Raw genomic sequence first — 18570 nt, 5'->3', positions numbered from 1 at the left:
TTAATAATGCATACCCATATCCAACTGCAGTTGCTGAACCACACAACTAACAAAAGTAAGTCAACTGTCCAAATGAAGATGAATTTCATTATATATTCAAATGAAGATGAATTTCATTACGTATTCAATAGCTCTGCTCTAGTTACATGTAGCTACAAACATAAAATTACTCTGCTAACATAAACTATTTTGAAGTGTTTGCAAAAATTTCTCCTCGTGTGGTGTAAAACTTGTTTCTACAATGATGAAGCTAAGTAATCATGCTCTGACAAAATCAAATTGCTGTACCTGGATCTTAAAATAATTTAATTTGAATAAAAATAGACCTTAGGAAATGAGACTACTATTTTCAGCACTTGAATCCTACACATTTTTCATGTCAGCAATGACTTTATATACTTAGTTTACATATATTTCATTTGACAAATGAAATGATGATGATGATTTCTCAAGCTAGCTGTGTATTGACAAAGAATATGCTAAGAAACATGGTGAATTTGAAGGAAACTAGATTTATGTAACATGACACTTAAATATTAAATCAATTATTATCCTACAAATGAAATCACACATGGGACATATGAATCTACACAGTTCTCAATAGCATAGAAACATAAATATCCACACTCTACAGCACCAGATATGAAGTCAAAATTGGCAAAACTGGAGTTAATTGGCTGTACACTACATACTAATAAAAATCAGTTGTTTCCCATCTGATGTCCAAATGGACGACCCTACAATATCTTAAAAATAAACTTCACAAAAGAGAGGTGTCTTTCGTAATCAAAGTGTATTACAGACAAGTACACAACATTCAAAATCAGTAACTCATACATAAAAATTATAACCTTCATAAAAACCCAACTAGAAGAAAATATCTGTCGGCATAAGATAGTGTTAACCGAGTAAGAACAAATAATATATGTATAGGTGTTTCATGAAAATAAGGCACTGTAATACAGTACCAATATCTTCATGAGAAATGAGGTGGCCATTGGTGGTGCAAAACATTCAATTTATATTCAAAAAGACTTATGCTGTAATATATTAGCAATTATCGCCTCAAGTAAAAAAAAATATTACAATCAATACATGTGACTGGGTGTGGAAAGATTAGGATAGGAAGAAGAGATATGGATATATCATGAAGCAAACTACAAAGGACCAAGCCAGAAGGAACTTACAACAAACTGGTTGGAATATGAGAGTAGGTGTAAGTGCTATGATTGATTCAAGGTTGAAGAAATGTGAAAATAAGACTGAGTGACTACCATAGTTTGAAAACCAGGAATGGGGTTCATGCTACTGATGATGGTTGTCATCTATAGCTGGGATTTCAGAGAGAAGGCACCATATCAACGCTGCTCACAAAGTTAAACTTTGGATGTCAGATGCTTAAATTCTTCTATTACAGTAAATTATAAAATGATGACACTCCATTACACAGAAATCAGAAACTAGTTTTATTGCAATGAACCACTGGAAACTTCTATGAAATTCAGTAGAATACTGAATGAAAACTTGGCACTTTGTAATTTTTCAATAATGTTTCAGTATATAGTTGTCAAAGTTTTTAATTGCTCTTCTTTTAGCATTATTAACTTTTTCTTCTTTCCATTGTCATCATTATATTGCAACCAACAAAAGTCTGTTCTTTATTAAGGAAAATTCTTAGCACTAGGGGTGGAGTACTGTACTTCATTTTAAACTGTAGCACAGTACATACATTAGAAAAACTCCTCTTTGAAGTTCCAGCCAGTAAGAACTATCATGAGTAATGAGTTTTCATGTTTTATGTTCACTAAACTACAGAAATAAGAATAGAACAAATCAGAAAATTGTAAAGTATCACAGAAGAGGCATGATACAGTACGAAACTATTGTGTGCTGGTAGTGCTAGTCTGTGCTAACCAGGCGCTTTGGCAACATCAGAAGTAAAATCAGGGACTTTATTATCACATACAAAAGAAATGTGCTTTACACTGAATTAGATACTCACATTGAGAGTTAGTCTGAGAAGCAATTCATAATCACTCATTGGCAACATTTAACAGTTATAGAATATATTCTATTGAAGTGTTAACATAATTGGAAATGTGTATTTCTTTACGAAGAAAAGTAATGTTCCATGTCTGTGAAGGTTTCTACTTCATGTGCTTTGTATGAAATATATGGTAAAAACAAGAAATACTCTTTTAATCAACAGTAAGTAATTTCTGTATATTACGTCTTTTCTAACTTGATTGTGTATATCACACAATCACCCTACTATTTTGAGCTAATAGCTATTTAACTTCAAACCTAAAAGTGTTAATAATTTTGAGTATTAACCAACAATCTGAAGCATATTTTCTATTGAAACCATTATTTTAATGCACCTAGAACACAATGCTTTTTTTTTTTTTACAGAAAATCAAAAGATCCAGTGGAATAAATGTCCAGAGATACTGCATTACCTCACTCATCTGCTTGTTCTGTATCAACATATCTTTAACTGCACTCAGAAAAAAGGTGTACTGTACACTTAAAATCACAAAATTGCTCAAAAATGAGCAGAGAAGCAAAACTGTTTCGATAATGCAAACATTAAATGTTCGGGATTGGGAGTGAACTACTATTCCAATAACCTCTGCTCAGACAGGTGAGCTACCTCAGTACTGTATGTATGGATACAGGCTTAATGGAATGGCTCATACTGATTTGCTAAATGATGTTTGGAGGTTAGAGAAAGCAAAATATTAGTCATGTTGAATCTAATTTTGGGGTGGAGATTTATTATTCAAGCTGCCTCCTCCTTGTGATATTAGTTCCCATGAACCCAATCTCGAATTGAGCATCTGTGTGTGTTCATCAAAAACTTCATTATTGTTGTCAAAGACAACACACTGTATTGCATTGTAAGTGTTACTTATACTTTAATTTAAAATGCAAAGTAAATCCATATAATACAGTTCAAAACTTTTAGTAATTAACTGATCATAATGCACCCACTACTTCCAGGATACCATCTTCATTTCCGATGTAAGCCACAGGTCTACAAAATATTTGGAATCAAACAAATTGGAAGTGAAATCACCAAATTATAAAAATATTTTACAAATTGGAGAACTAATGTAATGCTTTAAAATGTTTCGACTGAAAACATATACAGTATTCTGCAATCTAGTATCAACAGTTAACATTTGTTGTATTACTTAACAGTACTATTAGCAACAAGAACACTATCATCCCTTTGAAATGTATGTGAGCTCCTTTTCTCTTGAAAGGAAAATAAAAAAGAACTCTGTTTTACCTTACATCAACCTCAGACTGTCTATGGCCATTAATAAAAAATGCCTTAGTACTGTACTTTGATTCTTGAAATAACTGCCCAGATTCCCTAATTCCCCTAATGTTTGACAGATTCCCTATCAAGGACTTTGTTTCATATGTTAACTTACTCTTCCCAAGGCCATCCGCCATGTGGAACATATTTAATTCTTTCCTTGTAATTGCCTATATTGTTTTGTGTTGAAATATTCATATACAATACATTACAAACTATCTGTTTAGCCTAGTTATTATAGCCTATGACAAATTCTTTTCACAAACATTCACTAATTTAAGAAAGATGAAATACTGCTTTTACAATTTATTTTCACTGTTTTACAAATATCTGTGCATAAGTAAATTACAAGGTTAGGCTATGGTTTTGAGTTGGCTAGCATCTCCTACAGGGATAGGATAATTCCTTTATGAACAATTCACCTCTTTATGCCACTCCTTTGGGTCTACAATAATGTGCAGATAACTAAGATGACTTAATCCCATCCTCAGTTACATCTGCACCACTGAATTATTCTTTTTCCCCGCAATTTCAGTGGACTGTTAATCACTTATTCCACAGTTATTTTATTTACACAATGACCATGTGAAAGTTTAATGTAAAGGAACTAATAATCAAGTAAAAGCAGACTTCTATTATTACATAAACTGATGATTATTTTTTTGATATTCAAGAGTAATGAATTGTTCTTGAAACATGAGATGAGAGAATAACTGATGCAGTAATCCTTTTACTGTGGTAGCTTTGGAAACTGCTTACAATTCCTTTTAATTTCATATACAGTATAAAAAAAGACCTCAACTAAAAAGAATACGGTGGTGAAAACAGAACCACATTAACAGAGTGAAGTCTGTGGCCTCAGCCCTGCTTTGATTCAGTTAGGTGGCCAATGTGCTTCCCATGTAATCTTTCATTTACTGATCTCTTGATCAGCTGGCTGTCTTCATATATAGTAACTGGCAGTTAACTTGATCATGTTTTGAGCAAGCAACATCAGAGATCTGACATTAGGATGTTATCTTATTCTCAGTTACCCCCGTGATAATCATTATTGCTTATCTATTAAATGATTTAACGGATACCATATCTACTAACAGCTGCCTTGTGGTGAAGCTATGCAATTTTAACACAGCCTTTCCATGACAGACACTACTGCACTTAACATTAAGATTTGAATGGAAATTAATAACTGTAAAAACTTATCACCAAGCTGAGTATATGAACTGCTGCTGATATGAACTCTGAGATACTTAAAGATGAGGATAGTATTACATACAATAGCACAAAATTATTCTGGGAAAGTACATGACATATGTAAAAAATGACATCAAAGAACTCAACAATTCTGAAAGAACATTACAAAAAAATCAGACTTGAAAGCCAACCTATGCTTATCTATTTCAATTTTGTTTGGAATCTAAAAATACATTTATGGCTACAAGAAATGTGTAAATATCAAATGTAAACCGTCCACTGTTTTTCTAGTTACATTGTTATTTTCTTGTTGAAAAAAAGATGTTAACTGGTTGACTATAAATTCAGTAATACTGTACTGTACTGCACAAATTACCAAACCTGTTAAAGTACTACTGGTGCCATTAGATGTTTGTGTTACTCTTGTACAAATTAATATCAAAGGTTAAAGACATGGGAAAAATATCTTTGTAGTCCCTTGTCCTTTCAAAAAATTTTCAAGTCCAACAATATTCAAGTAGTACAGTATCACCTGGCATATTGATGGGTTTCAGGCTTCAGATAACAATCTACCTTATAAATTCAATTGTATCTGGTATTTCCTAGAACTAAATATTTTCTTCAGCTTAATAAAACCTTTACAGCTTTTCCTGTCCCAGCATTAGAATTTCAGTGCAGTATGAATTGTTTTCAGTTATAAATACACACAATAAATACAGTATCTTTTATTTTTCAAAAAAGAAGAGATCATCTATTTGTCCTAATGCTCAAGAGGGTCAACCAAAATTTTACATTAAACTAGGAAGAAAACTATAAAATACTGTATTTCATAAATCTCTCTAATATTTGAATTGAGTTAATATAGTCTAAACCTATGTATTTTAAAGTTATACCTGATTTTCATATTTTTCAACCTAACTAAGATACACACACAAAATAATAATAAATACATCACTGGAAGCTACATCAAAACTTTAAAATATATTATGCAGTACAGAGATATTGTGTAATAAACAGCATTATAACAAATCACTTTAGCAAAGAATTATTTAGCTTTCTAGATAAAATAATATCTGTTATAAAAAAATCTGGCGGATTTCCTAGACTCTTATTAAAAACTTCGGCAGTGTCTGAATTTGGGCAACTGTTATATAAACATGGAGCAACATATGTAAATTACATGTGTTTATTCATTAGTTTCTCTTTATAATATATCAATAATTAATGTTAAATATAAACTAAATTATTAATAAACTTTCAATCCGCAAGTTGCACTTCCTTTTTATTAGAGCGTACGTATTTTTTATGAAAGTACAGTGTTTTCACACTTCCACATGACTCCTATCTTATACTTTACATTCACTTTCAGTGGCAAGTGCACAAAACTGAACAAACTGCATTATAAGTAAACTGATAGGGATAGTTACATTAACCCATTAGCATAAAACCACCTAAATAATTTTATAAACTAAAGACTGTTGAAAAAGATGTACATGATGCTATGTAGAGGTACTCTAAATCTTCTCAAAATCACACATTTCTAATATCAAAGGACCAGTAGACATTACTTCATAGTTTTCTTTAGTTACAGAAGTATCAGCTTATTGCTGTTAAGGGAGGTAACAAAGAATAATGCAGTACCTAAACACCTCTCCTGAAAAACTTGCCTGACATTCATAAATATTAGTCATTTGTCTGGCGTCTGCAAATAAATAACAAAATTTATGCCGTAATTGTAGAAACCCACTGACATGAACAGCAAAATGTGGGTGATCCTAGTGTAGTGCCATATGATAAAATATGATGTTAATGGGTGTACTGTGAATGAAGAGTGCATGTCTTTATAAAAGTATATGTTACTCAAGGTCAATTTAAACAGTACAAGTGATTTAACATATACAAGAATTTAAAATAATTTATCGAAGCAACAAATACTTTTTTACCTACTGTGGCCCTTGATTGCTCACAAGTGAGGGCATGTTTGTCTAAGTGATTTTAACAGACTGCTGACACTAGAATTCTCTTCTCGGCCATCAATTACAGTTTTGCATGTGCATGATGGCTTAAGCTAAAATTGTGTAAGTCTAGAATTCTCTCTTGTCTTCACCCATGCCACACCAAGGAGGGTAGGTCAAGAGAGGTCAGGTCACATAAGAGGTTTCAGAGCACTTAGGTACTAAGGACATCAGTGCAATTTAGACATCCTCAGATTCTAAAAATCTTTTAGTGAGGAACTGGAAAAATGAATGTAGTTATTTTAAATATCAGTGGCATTCAAAGAGGTACACAAACCCTCGTTGGTAGGAGTGAAGGATATACGGTATATCTCTCCTAAAATACAGTGTAATGATTAGTATTGCCAGGAACAGTAATTGTCTCTCATAGACTATGCGACCTTACTTACTTATAGTTCATGTCTTTGTGGTCAAGATGCTCATCAGCCCTGTAGGGGGGGCAAAACTCAATATCAGCCACATTTAGCTGAGATCACACATGCGGCAATGTCCTACCGCCATCATGGGAACTAAGATGCTCTACCATCCATACCAAAAAAAATCCCATGATGTGCAACAACTAAATAATAACTAAACTGGTGGACTGAAGGAGCAAGGAGAAGGTGACGTTAATGGTAGTGGCATGGTTGTAATGATATTTACAGAAAGGAGAGAATATCATCTTTTTGATGGGGTGACGAAAAACTAAATTATTGAGAAGAGAAATACATCTTCTATACAGTATTTGTAAATGGTGACTTTAGCAACAGAATGACTTTAGTGTGAAGGATATCACTGTGTGTATTATCTGTTTGTGTATAACGGAAAGACGATTTCAGGTCATATCTTAAATTACCTTACCAGACACCAGCTCATGAAATAAATGTATAGCAGTTGAAGTGAATTTACAAAAATCATAGCCAAAAGGAGCAGTGATAATTATGTCATGTTACAGTGTCATAACAATATCAGTTCAGATCATATGAAGGTGATGAAGAAAAGGCATGACAACCATTATCATCATCAACCTGCGCCTGGTTGGCCAAACTAACATGGGATGATAATGATGACTCATGCAACCATATTAACTGTGAAGAGAATATGTGGAAATAGTAAAATTATTCATAAACAAAATGGCACAAAATGAGACAGTCTAACACCTGAGGTAGTATTAAACAGATCAAGCTTCAGTGTGTTAAAGGTGAAATAATAATTTAATTTCTTAAAATAAGTGACTGTACTGTATAACAAAATGTTTCTTGGCCAATCTTACAGTCACTACCTGTACATGTTAATAAAATTTATGTGTAACTGTTAAAACAATGAGTTATTTCCATTAATTGTAAATAACCTGATACTCTTGTTTATGTATTTAGGATAAGGGACAAAATCTACAAAATCTGAAAGTCACGCAACAAACTTGTGCAAATGTGCAAAACTACAAAAACAAGGAAGTTCAAAGAGGAATGGTGCAAGAGGTGTAAAAAGAAAACTATTTTATAATAAACCATGCCAGGGAAAAACAAAAAAGTTATCATCATAATCATAAACGATACAAGGAAAAAAATTAAATCAATGGTAATCAACAAATTCACTCGTCCTTGGCTTGCTATGTTGGGCCAGGTCCACTTTGGAAAATCAATCCTGAAATGTAACAAAAAATAAATTGCAAATTAAGGGTGCAAAGATAAGGGCTTCAATGGTACCTAAATCAGCAAGGTATGTAATCATGCTGTAACCTTGCACTGGATGGAAAAAAAAAATTAGGGCCAAAACTGGGGGATCGGGCAGCCAATCGCATGTGTGCCAGGAACCAGGTTGGGTCTGTTTTGGAGGTGCAAAGGATCCAATTCGAGTGGAGAAAAGGGTTGGGTCAAATGCATCCACATTTTGGGAGATCTGAATAGGGTAAATGATGAGGACTGAACTAAAGGGCAAGGACTATCTGCTTAGCATAGGCTCCATAATCACAATAACTCATAAAACAGCAATTTATTCAAGGATTTTTAGGATTGGGAATGAAAAAATATTGAGTAATAATCTTACAAATATGAACTTATATAAAAGACAATCAATGCTGGAAGCTTAGGCACAGCAATGTAAATATAATCCAAAAGAGAAGCTGGTGAAAAGGATATGATGTACCACTGGAGGGGATAATGGAGGATGGGAGTAATACTTATATACTGGAGGAAACTGTGATGGACGTGGCTACTGAAAGTCTGGTCAATGTTGAAATGAAAGAGACTCAATTTTAGAACTGAAACTTGCATAATTGTAATCCAATCAGAACCTGATACTAGACAAAGGCGTAGAGCATCAATTCAGGTCAAAAATGACCACCAGAGCATTTTATGGTTAAGGATTGTCCTGCGAAAAAGTCAATTTATGGGCCATTTAAGGGATAATCTCGCCGTTAAAAACACGTCTGCGTTCAGTTGGACGTTGTAGAGCTGCCGCAGAAAGTGAGCGTTCTGGGGAGCCGCTAAGAGCTTAGAGCTCATAATGCGGATGATGCAGATTGGAGCACGCGCGCGAGGGTGCCGTTTTCCCATTCTATGGCCTTGAGAAGTGCTGACCACACCATGCCGGGGGGGTGGGGGTCCTGCTTTCCCACCCCACTACACTAGGCAGGCAGCTAGCTAGCCGGGTTAAAGCTCGCTGCTACTACTCACCGGCAGGGAACATGGCTTGTCGAGAACGACCAAATCCTCATCTAAATGTAATATCTCAATGTTTCGCGCTAACACCGGTGTCTCATGTCTGCAATAGCAATCACAACACGGCTGCGTTTAGCATCTATATTAACCATGAACTGTATTAGGAAAAAAAAGAAAATTGATCTATCACCGACAATGCACAATGCGAGCTAATGAAAAGGCTGCAGGTGTCTCCCACACACACCCAGGTAAGCTGCGGCGATCACCATCACCACTCTGAAAACACCAAGATTAGCAACAACAGAGGGACACCCTTCACCGCCTCCCCTCGCCGCCTTGCTCATAGAGCCCAGATCTAATTTGCCCAATAAAATAGAGTCATATAAACTAAAGTTTATGTTTCCATGTTGTGTTTCAGGTAAAATCTGTGAATTATGATACCTTACAAAAAAACAATCATTACAACAATGTACAAGATACATGTTAGAAAACCTACAGAAAAAAGTATTCTGTATATTTCTAGAAGTAATTTTAGGGGTAAATTTACAATTCACCAAAGGAGCACATGGATAAGGGTTGGAGAGAAAAACACAAATCAATCTTAAAATTTGAGTCAACACTAGGATCGGACCAAGTGCAAGCAAGAAAAACATTGGTTCTGATAAAAGAGGAGATTGAGCAAGGGGAGGGTCTGAAGGGAAAACGTTGCAGGGACGTCATACAAGATCTGGGACCGAGCAAAGCGCTGTTGGGAACTCAGTACCCTTCACTAACATGCCTCACATCTACTTCCAAATGGCTTTTGATCTACTGTATTTGGATAATCCACATACTGTATTACTTTCATAAACTTATTTATAATTGACAAATGGTTTTGAGCTTAAAGCCATTTTTCATAAGATGTTGATTTTGTGGAAAAGCTTTAACACAGTAGAAGCCATGAAGTATAGATGTGAGGTGCTGGGCGACAGATCTAGAGTGGTGTACATGATGGCGGTGGTGGGGTGACAAGTAACACCACTTACAGGAATAGAGGCAGGCTTGTCCACCACAACAAGGTCTTCGTCCACGTGTACGATGGGGATTTGCTCAGCCGTCACAGGTACCTCATGCCTGAAACCATTGACACTTACATCTGCACCTTCACCCCACTCACCTCACCTCCCCAAAAACCAGGGTAGTGGGGTGGTGTAGTGTTGGCTGACTAAGTGATAAGTGATAAAAATTCAAACAAAATACAGTATGAAGTTATATGATCAATATTGAAATTAATGGCTGGTTCTCATAATGCTACTCAGTACCTTTACGTTAAGTTAAAATAGAGTCAAGAAGCTTAGTGCTATGTATAAACTTTTTAATAACTATCCTAATATTATGGTGTGTGATCTTTATTGCATAATTTCTAGTAGACTGTTTAATTCAAATATATTTCCTTTCATGGGAAACTACAAACTACTGTACCTTCTTTAATTATAAAAGTTAATTGTTTTACCATAAGTTTTACAGATTTTCTCATTGCAATGGTTATGTTCTATGGTATGGTATTATTTAACTAACTGAATGACACCCCTAGCATCTTTAGGCTGTCAAAAACTGAAATTTGTATAGCTTGCATATAAACTTTTAGTATAACTCCTTTATAAATATCAAACATTGTATTATATTAGCAAAATTTCAGGTACTTCATGAGAGTCAAAATATTAAAAACCTGAACTAATACAGAATGGAATATCAACATGTACAAATAAAAATCAGTATTAAAATTTTTATTTTTTTGAAGTATTATACTTCCTGCTACCTAAATCTATATAATAAATAAATAATGCCTACTCTTATAGATAACTGTAACCTATCGACAAATTTTTCATACTTAAAACAAAAATTTCTACTGCTCAGTATTGGGAATATTCTTTACAATTATAGATAATTTCTGTTTATTTCACAAAAGGAAAAAATATGGTATACTGATAGCTTTCACAAATAAGTTATTAATACTTACTTTACATATGTCACAATGTTAAACCTAAACGACACATCTACCTAATTAATGGAAAAAATAACCTTTAAAGTTATCACTGCTATTTTGCCTACACTTATCCCTACTTATTCTTACAAACACTAAACAGTCAGTAAGTTTAAACGTCATCCTAATTAGGTGCATAAAATTACCTATTTCAGGAATGAAAATTTTTACCTAAATATATTATTAACAGGCTGTAACTCCTGTTCGAGGATGGAAGATAAGGATCAAAGACTGAAATGCAAGCAGAAGATGTCAAATGCTTGGAATGGCATTGATGATAGTTTACAGTCACATAAAACATAAAAGACTTAAGGCCGTAGCATGGGCCTTTCATGATTAATGATTACTTAGTACTATCTCTTTGCTAAAAAAGCCAGTTACTTTACAGCTGATAATGGAGTCTGCCAGCTTTAACTGATTCAATACAATTACAATACGAACACCAATTCCCTTATTTCTTTGCTAAAACTTTTAAGCAAGAAAATTAGCAAATAAGTTGTGATGCAGGGACAATTAATAATTGCAACAGCAAGATAACACTGTGCATTACTGCAGAATCTTTAAGTTATTGTAAAATGCAAGCACAACTGATATAGTGCTGGCAATCTGATTCTCTGGGGTTACATAATACAGACAAAAAAAAAGTTCTAGTGCACTTCAGAAGGAAAAGTGTTAGGGGACTTAATGGTAATATTGGTTTCTGGAGATGATGAGAGGGGATAGATGTGGAGAGAGGGGATGGGAGCAGGGACTAAGGCTGATATACCTGTGGACTATGTTGGCAAGAAGGTCGTTGTGCTTCAGGCGGTAGTCTGTGTCCACCTTCTCGTAGTTCACGGTCAGGGTGCCACTTTTGATGCACCGCTCCTGCACACACAAGCAAAAGCATCACATAAGATCAATTTGGATGATTCAAGAAAGTATAAGAGAAAAATGACATACTAAACAGTGAGCTGAAATGAGGTGTTGGGGAAGAACAAAGAGATATAAATGGGAACTGACTACTTCATCAGAAAAAATAAAAGGGCACAAAGACTGAGAAAAAAATTCAAGACTTCCAGTTGAATTAGTTCTTGCATTTATATTTGCTAAGCATACACAAAATTAACTACTGGATAAAAGATTAAAAAAATATTCAAACATATTTCATATATAAAAAACTGTGTACATGCATACCACTAAATTGCATTTTGTGGGCATACCAGAAAGTAAATATCGCTGGGTTAAGATTTATTGGAAAACAAAAATAAGTTAATGTAAATAAAATATCCCAAGCCCTCATGTTTTGCTCAAGGGCCTGGGGATTCTGATCCCTTACCATCTCAGTTATTTTTATATGCTTTATCTAGTTATGTTTCCTGACAGAAGAGTGGGTTTTTGGCCTAAATGCATAGACAGAATATAGAGTACAGAACAGTGTGTTACCTAGGGGAGCTATCTTGGATTTAGCTACAGTGTAGTAGTAAGTTGCTACAGTGTACTTCAGGTGTACTGAAAGTCAATTATCCTATACTGATGGTACCATTAAACTGCTTTACAATTATAATGATAATAATCTGGCCTACCAAGAGGTCAATATATAACATAATCAAGGCATCTTAGGAATGCAACATAAATCATTCCCATATTGAAAGCAAATTTTTTTTTGCCATGCTTCCAATTTAATCACATTTAAGAATTACTTTTCAACATCATGAATTCTTTTAAAAGTACAAAAATTAATACGTTACTCTAAAGCATTTTCAGTAATGGCATCTACGACCATCTAAAATAGTTTCTGCTAACCTCTTCTACTGACATTTTATAATTAACTGCACTGACCACTTAACTCTCTTTTTTGAATCTACCATTAATCAATCTACCTAAATATAAGATTATATATATATATATATATATATATATATATATATATATATATATATATATATATATATATATATATATATATATAAAAGTCTAGACCTCTTCCTTTTTCCTTATGACTCATACTTTGATGTAAAATATAAGAGCCTACATCTGCATTAATATAAACGCTTAGCTGCACTCAACCTCTGTGCACTGCAAAAAAAAAAAAAGACGAAAAATATTCTAAATGAAATGTCCATTTTCCTTAATATTGAGCTGTTAATAAACTAAAGAAATTAAGAACAAGTACTATACACAAGAGGCAAAAGTAAAACTAAAAAGAGCCAGACAAATTTTCCTAAAACACACACAAAAGTGAGAAGACGGAGCCTTTGACCCTGGACGAACATTCATCTGTACTTACATACTCCTCTGCTGGGTGTGCCCTGAACTCCTTGGCAAAGACGTCTAGGATCTTTTCTCCAACCCAACGTCCTTTGGTAAATGTTGTGAATGTGAAATAGTAGGGATAGACCTTCCTCAAACCTGCAAATCCATAAGTTAAAAAATCAGTTATGGTTTTGTGTGTGGCAAAAGATTTCTGAATCTGCAGAAAAATGCATTTCCTTATCCTCCCCTGTCATTTTACCTTTTTCATTTATCAGATATGGTATTTCTTACAGTTACAGTTCTAAGGAGACGAAAGGTTCAAATTCTCTTGTTACAGATGTTCATGTATAACATCTGTTCAGTTCTTATGGGAGTCTTCCAACCTCATTATGCACTCAAGCACTATATAATTAGTTTCTAATTTTTAATATAAAAATATATATTATATAATATATATACATACACACATATACATATATATATATATATATATATATATATATATATATATATATATATATATATATATATATATATATATATATATATATATGGGTGTGTGTGTGAACGCTGGTTCTGTACTTTAGGGAAACATCTCTTGCTTCTGTTAAAACTAATCAGTTTTAATTAAGACAACGTGAAGTGAATAATAAGCCTATACAGACCACGACGCAGGTGGTGAGTAAACTCATCCACAAATAGACAAGAAACAGACAATAATACAAAATAACAAAAAAAAAAAAAAATCAAACGAAGAGGCACCACTAAACGAGCTGAGGCAGGAGAGAGGAAAAGTGACTCAGGGACTTTTGAATTTTTCTCCACGACATGATCATATTACCTTTTCTGGTAGTGGAGGCTTCATGCGAGATGCAGTTTAAGATAAGAGTGATGGGACAGACACAACTGACAGTGACTGGTGCGGGGATACGGTTTCCTTCTCAGGGGAGGATGAGAGGAAAAAGGACTTCGTTGTGCGAAGACTAGGGGGAGGGGAGGGGAGGGGAGCGGAGGAGTGGGGGAAGAACGGTTTTGCAGACGAAGGAAGAGGGTAATGAATATAAAGTGATGTGACGTGTAAATAAAAAAAAAAAAACTCCCGTTTTCTTGATGGTACCGATGCTACCGATGCTGTTATGATTTTTTTTAATATAGCTGGCTGTCAACTTTAATTTTCCTTGATGAAAAACATGGTTACAAACGTTTGTGAATAACCTCATACGGCAACTGTAAAGAAACACGAAAAGAAAATATGTCCTTTCGGAGAGCTCTAAAAAAAAAAAAAAACCAACATGCAGTGTTCTTGGTAAAACCTTCATAAGATTAACAAATACCGATAAAACCTCTAACTATTTTTAGAAACCATGGCATGAAGAAACGCCAGTTTTTATTATCGTAATATTACCATATCTGTCGACAATTCCTTGAATACGTTCTCCTTTTCTATCAGCTTTATCATAACTGTTCAATCTAGTTTCCTTTTGATCGATTTGCTGGAACTCTCATCAAACTGTTGTCTCATTTCTCAAACATCTCTTTATATCACCCTGCCTTGCTTGACGACAAGTGACAACTTGCGAACGTCAAACTCAAGTTTTTGATAATTACTTTACGTGTCCTTTGTACTTTTTCCATTCACTTGGAGATCATTTCAATATAGAATTTTCATACCATTTACTTACCGTTCTCTATGTAATATGAAGTTTCGTTGTAACGTTCCTCTGAGAATCCGGGTCTCTTTGCCTTGAGTGCCTTCGTCTCCAATTTGGCCTGGAAAGAAGAAGATTAATTTCGATTACTAATGACTCTAGATTAGTTTGATCATTCATAATGCGGATAAAAGATAATTTAAAAACCATTTATTTGACGCGGTCAGTTCCTTAATAAATACAATTGATATTAACAGTAATTTAAAAATCATTTCAAATAGAATCATTACGAAAAGCGAATAAGAAAATAAGATTGTCAATAAATTTTCAAAAAACCCATTTTCAAAATATCATCTTCATTGTTGGTCGGGAAAAAAATGGCTGCACCTAAATCACCTGTGACTTTCACTCAAATTAATTTTACAGGAAGTTAGAACAAAGCAAATCCAACTTGAACCGCCAGTCTCTGCAACATCTGCCAGGTATAATTTCATTACGCCGGAGGGGGTTAGAGAATGGCATGCCAAAGCTCAAGCAGTTTGGAAAGCTGTGAAACCCAACTAGTAATCAAGGTAAAACTGTTATGTTTCGCTTTTCCATCTCTTTGAAACGACTTTCTATCTCCAGCAAGTTCACAAGAGCCAAAGATCATACGCGTTCGTCTCCAGAGGGATTCAACACCAACCAAGGTCACTTCTTTCTATTTTTTCTCTGCTTGGAGACCTTTAATCCTGCTTCATACGCAATACTGACAAGCTTTAGAACTCTCTTTCTCTGTCCCTGTTTTCCAGAAATTCCTATAATCGTCTGTATTTCCTAAGGACAAGCTTTAGAACTCTCTTTCTTTGTTCCTGTTTTCCCGAAATTCCTTTAATCGTCTCTATTTCCTAAGGACAAGCTTTGGAACTCTCTCTGTCCCTTTTTCCCGAAATTCCCACAATCTTCCGTATTTCATAAGGCAGGGTTATCTCTTGTTTATGAATTAACCTCTATTTTTTTAAATTCCCGTCTCTTTTTATGTCTTCTTCATACCTTGGCTAAGTAAGATACTGGGTTACCCGTTCCACCTGCTTTTGCAGAATATTTAGTTTCTGTAGCCACTACAGTATTAAAAATTCTCAATTTCCTGTCTTTAAACAATCCAGAAATTCAACGTTACAGTAAAATGAATTATACTGCAAAAAAAATTTATATATATAGTTAAACTTGAGTACTGATTTCCGTAGACTTATCCTCAAAAAATTCTTTCGGAGCTATCAACAATATGTATCGATAACGGGAATTCAAATCTATGCTCATATACCGGCGAAAGTCTAGACATCCTGTACTTTTGTGACCCAGTGCAATATATGTCCTAATAAATTCCAATCAAAACCAGCAGATTTAACAAAGAAAGCATATATTGTGAACTTAAGTATGGATATCACGAGCATATGTACATAACATGTATAATGCGTGTTTGCATTTTGCACGTGCAAGTGAATACCTGTCTCTCTGTTTCTCTGTGCAATTTGAGAGAGAGAGAGAGAGAGAGAGAGAGAGAGAGAGAGAGAGAGAGAGAGAGAGAGAGAGAGAGAGAGAGAGAGGTCATACAAATACCTCTGAAATCAAGAACGAAGTAGTTCACCAATAACCTTTTCCCAAAGAGAACTCCCTCACCACCACCATCAACACATTAACTTCATAATCATCAGTTTCCTTTTATCCCTCAACAGAATCATCATCAGTATCATCAGCACCCTTTCCAACAGCTGCCAAACTGCGTTTCGCACTGAGAGAAGACCCCCCTGACGCAAGGAGAAGGGAGGACGGGAAGCGGGGTGGGGGGAATTAACAGCGATAGGCAAACTCGACGGGGACAATGAAACCATCGTCATAAGTCGCAGATTGCCTCCTCAACACCGGTTGCAAGAGAGGTTGCTCGTGGGGTTTCGTGCGGTTACCAATAAACAAGATGTCTGAAGCGACAGACAAAGCCATGTAAATGGACTCTGGAAGACGCAGAATACTCTCTCTCTCTCTCTCTCTCTCTCTCTCTCTCTGTTTTGTCTTTATTTCTTAGTATTATGAAGTCCATGAAGTTTTCATTGACCGTGGTTCCCAAAAGAATAGTCTTTTTGGGAACCACGGTCAATGAAAACAGCATGTACTTCATAAAGACATAAGGGATTAAATGAAAGTATTTATGACTATAAACAGCAAGTGTTTGTTATTGAGAATACTGTCCAGCCACGAAATAGTCTCTCAGTTTTGTTTAATTTGTTATCAATGAATTTCAGTTAATCATGAAAATCATACAGTTTTCATTAACCGTTTCCCAAAGAATTTTACTGTGTAACTTGAAGACATACGGTATTAAATGAAAGTATTATGACTATAAACAAAAAATTTCTTAGTAAGGAATTTGAATGTAACATGAAGTACATGAAGTTTTTATTGACTGTTTCCCAAAAAACTATTCCGGTCAAGCGTGAAAACATACGGGATTAGATGAAAGTTTTTATGACTGTAAAAAAATGCATGCTATTAAGAATGCAAACTTGGTGCACTCTAGTTTAACTGTGATGATACTCTCCGCACCAGAGGGAGGGCTTAGATTCAATTTCTGGGAAAAGCAGGATCATTCTCCAATGTTACTTTAAATTTCCTTTTTAAGATATATAAATTCACATATGATTCAAGGAGAGACTGTATTAATAAGCGAATCATCAGCTACATTGTTACGCAACTGATTATGTGAACTGTGTATAAGACTGAATAAACACAGAATTATTAATAAAAAAATTTCTGTCCATAGTCCTTATTTCGTTTTTTCGTCAAACCATTACATGGGGTCACTCGGGGGGGGGGGTATTGGGGAAAGGTTATGAGGCTGTTCAGCGATTGGGCAAAAGCCTTGAAAATCGTGTTAGAGGTCAATCAGTTTAGAGAAAACTTCGTTATGCTCGAATTTATGAAAAGAAAATGAGTAAAACTTTGGTTAACTTTCTCAAAGAGATAAATAAACTTTTCGAGAGTTTTTAAGGCCGTATATATATCATATCTCTTCTTTCGATATGATTTCTTTCTCTCTCTCTCTCTCTCTCTCTCTCTCCAGCAACCACTGCTACATACATGCTCTACATACTTAACTATGGATGAACCAAACGTGAAAAATTTCCATATACAATCCGTATTAAAAAACCTGTTCATACCTACACATTTATAATTTGTTTTATATACTAAACTCTATACACACACATAAATCTATATATATATATATATATATATATATATATATATATATATATATATATATATATAAGAGAGAGAGAGAGAGAGAGAGAGAGAGAGAGAGAGAGAGAGAGAGAGAGAGAGAGAGAGAGAGAGAGAGAGAGAGAGAGAGAGAGAGAGTCCCAAATTTATGAAACAAGATAACTGACAACGGAACGTTTCGAAACTTCTGATAAAAACCTCCTACATAGAGAGACTCTCTTGAGGACACGGA

The 18570-nt window shown here is 34.6% G+C and overlaps 1 protein-coding gene across 5 annotated transcripts in view; it reads right to left on the bottom strand.

Annotated features, from left to right (window-relative positions):
• Window positions 1–18570, bottom strand: part of LOC136840144 (pseudouridylate synthase RPUSD2-like) — a 1228991-nt gene that overhangs the window by 26404 nt on the left and 1184017 nt on the right. For 4 of the 5 annotated variants that reach the window (XM_067106574.1, XM_067106570.1, XM_067106571.1 and 1 more), the window contains 4 exons: window positions 15117–15204; window positions 13469–13590; window positions 11966–12066; window positions 10202–10289 (listed from right to left, as the gene is read on the bottom strand). In XM_067106574.1, coding sequence (XP_066962675.1) covers window positions 10202–10289; window positions 11966–12066; window positions 13469–13590; window positions 15117–15204 — 399 coding nt within the window. Of the gene's footprint in view, window positions 1–9191; window positions 9280–10201; window positions 10290–11965; window positions 12067–13468; window positions 13591–15116; window positions 15205–18570 lie in introns of all 5 variants that reach the window. The other variant, XM_067106572.1, reaches the window with a different exon arrangement.

Source organism: Macrobrachium rosenbergii, chromosome 7 (assembly GCF_040412425.1).
Source record: "Macrobrachium rosenbergii isolate ZJJX-2024 chromosome 7, ASM4041242v1, whole genome shotgun sequence".
In the NCBI taxonomy this organism is placed as follows: domain Eukaryota; kingdom Metazoa; phylum Arthropoda; class Malacostraca; order Decapoda; family Palaemonidae; genus Macrobrachium; species Macrobrachium rosenbergii.
Note: the sequence above shows the minus strand (reverse complement) of the source record. Positions and strands in the feature narration are given on the sequence as shown.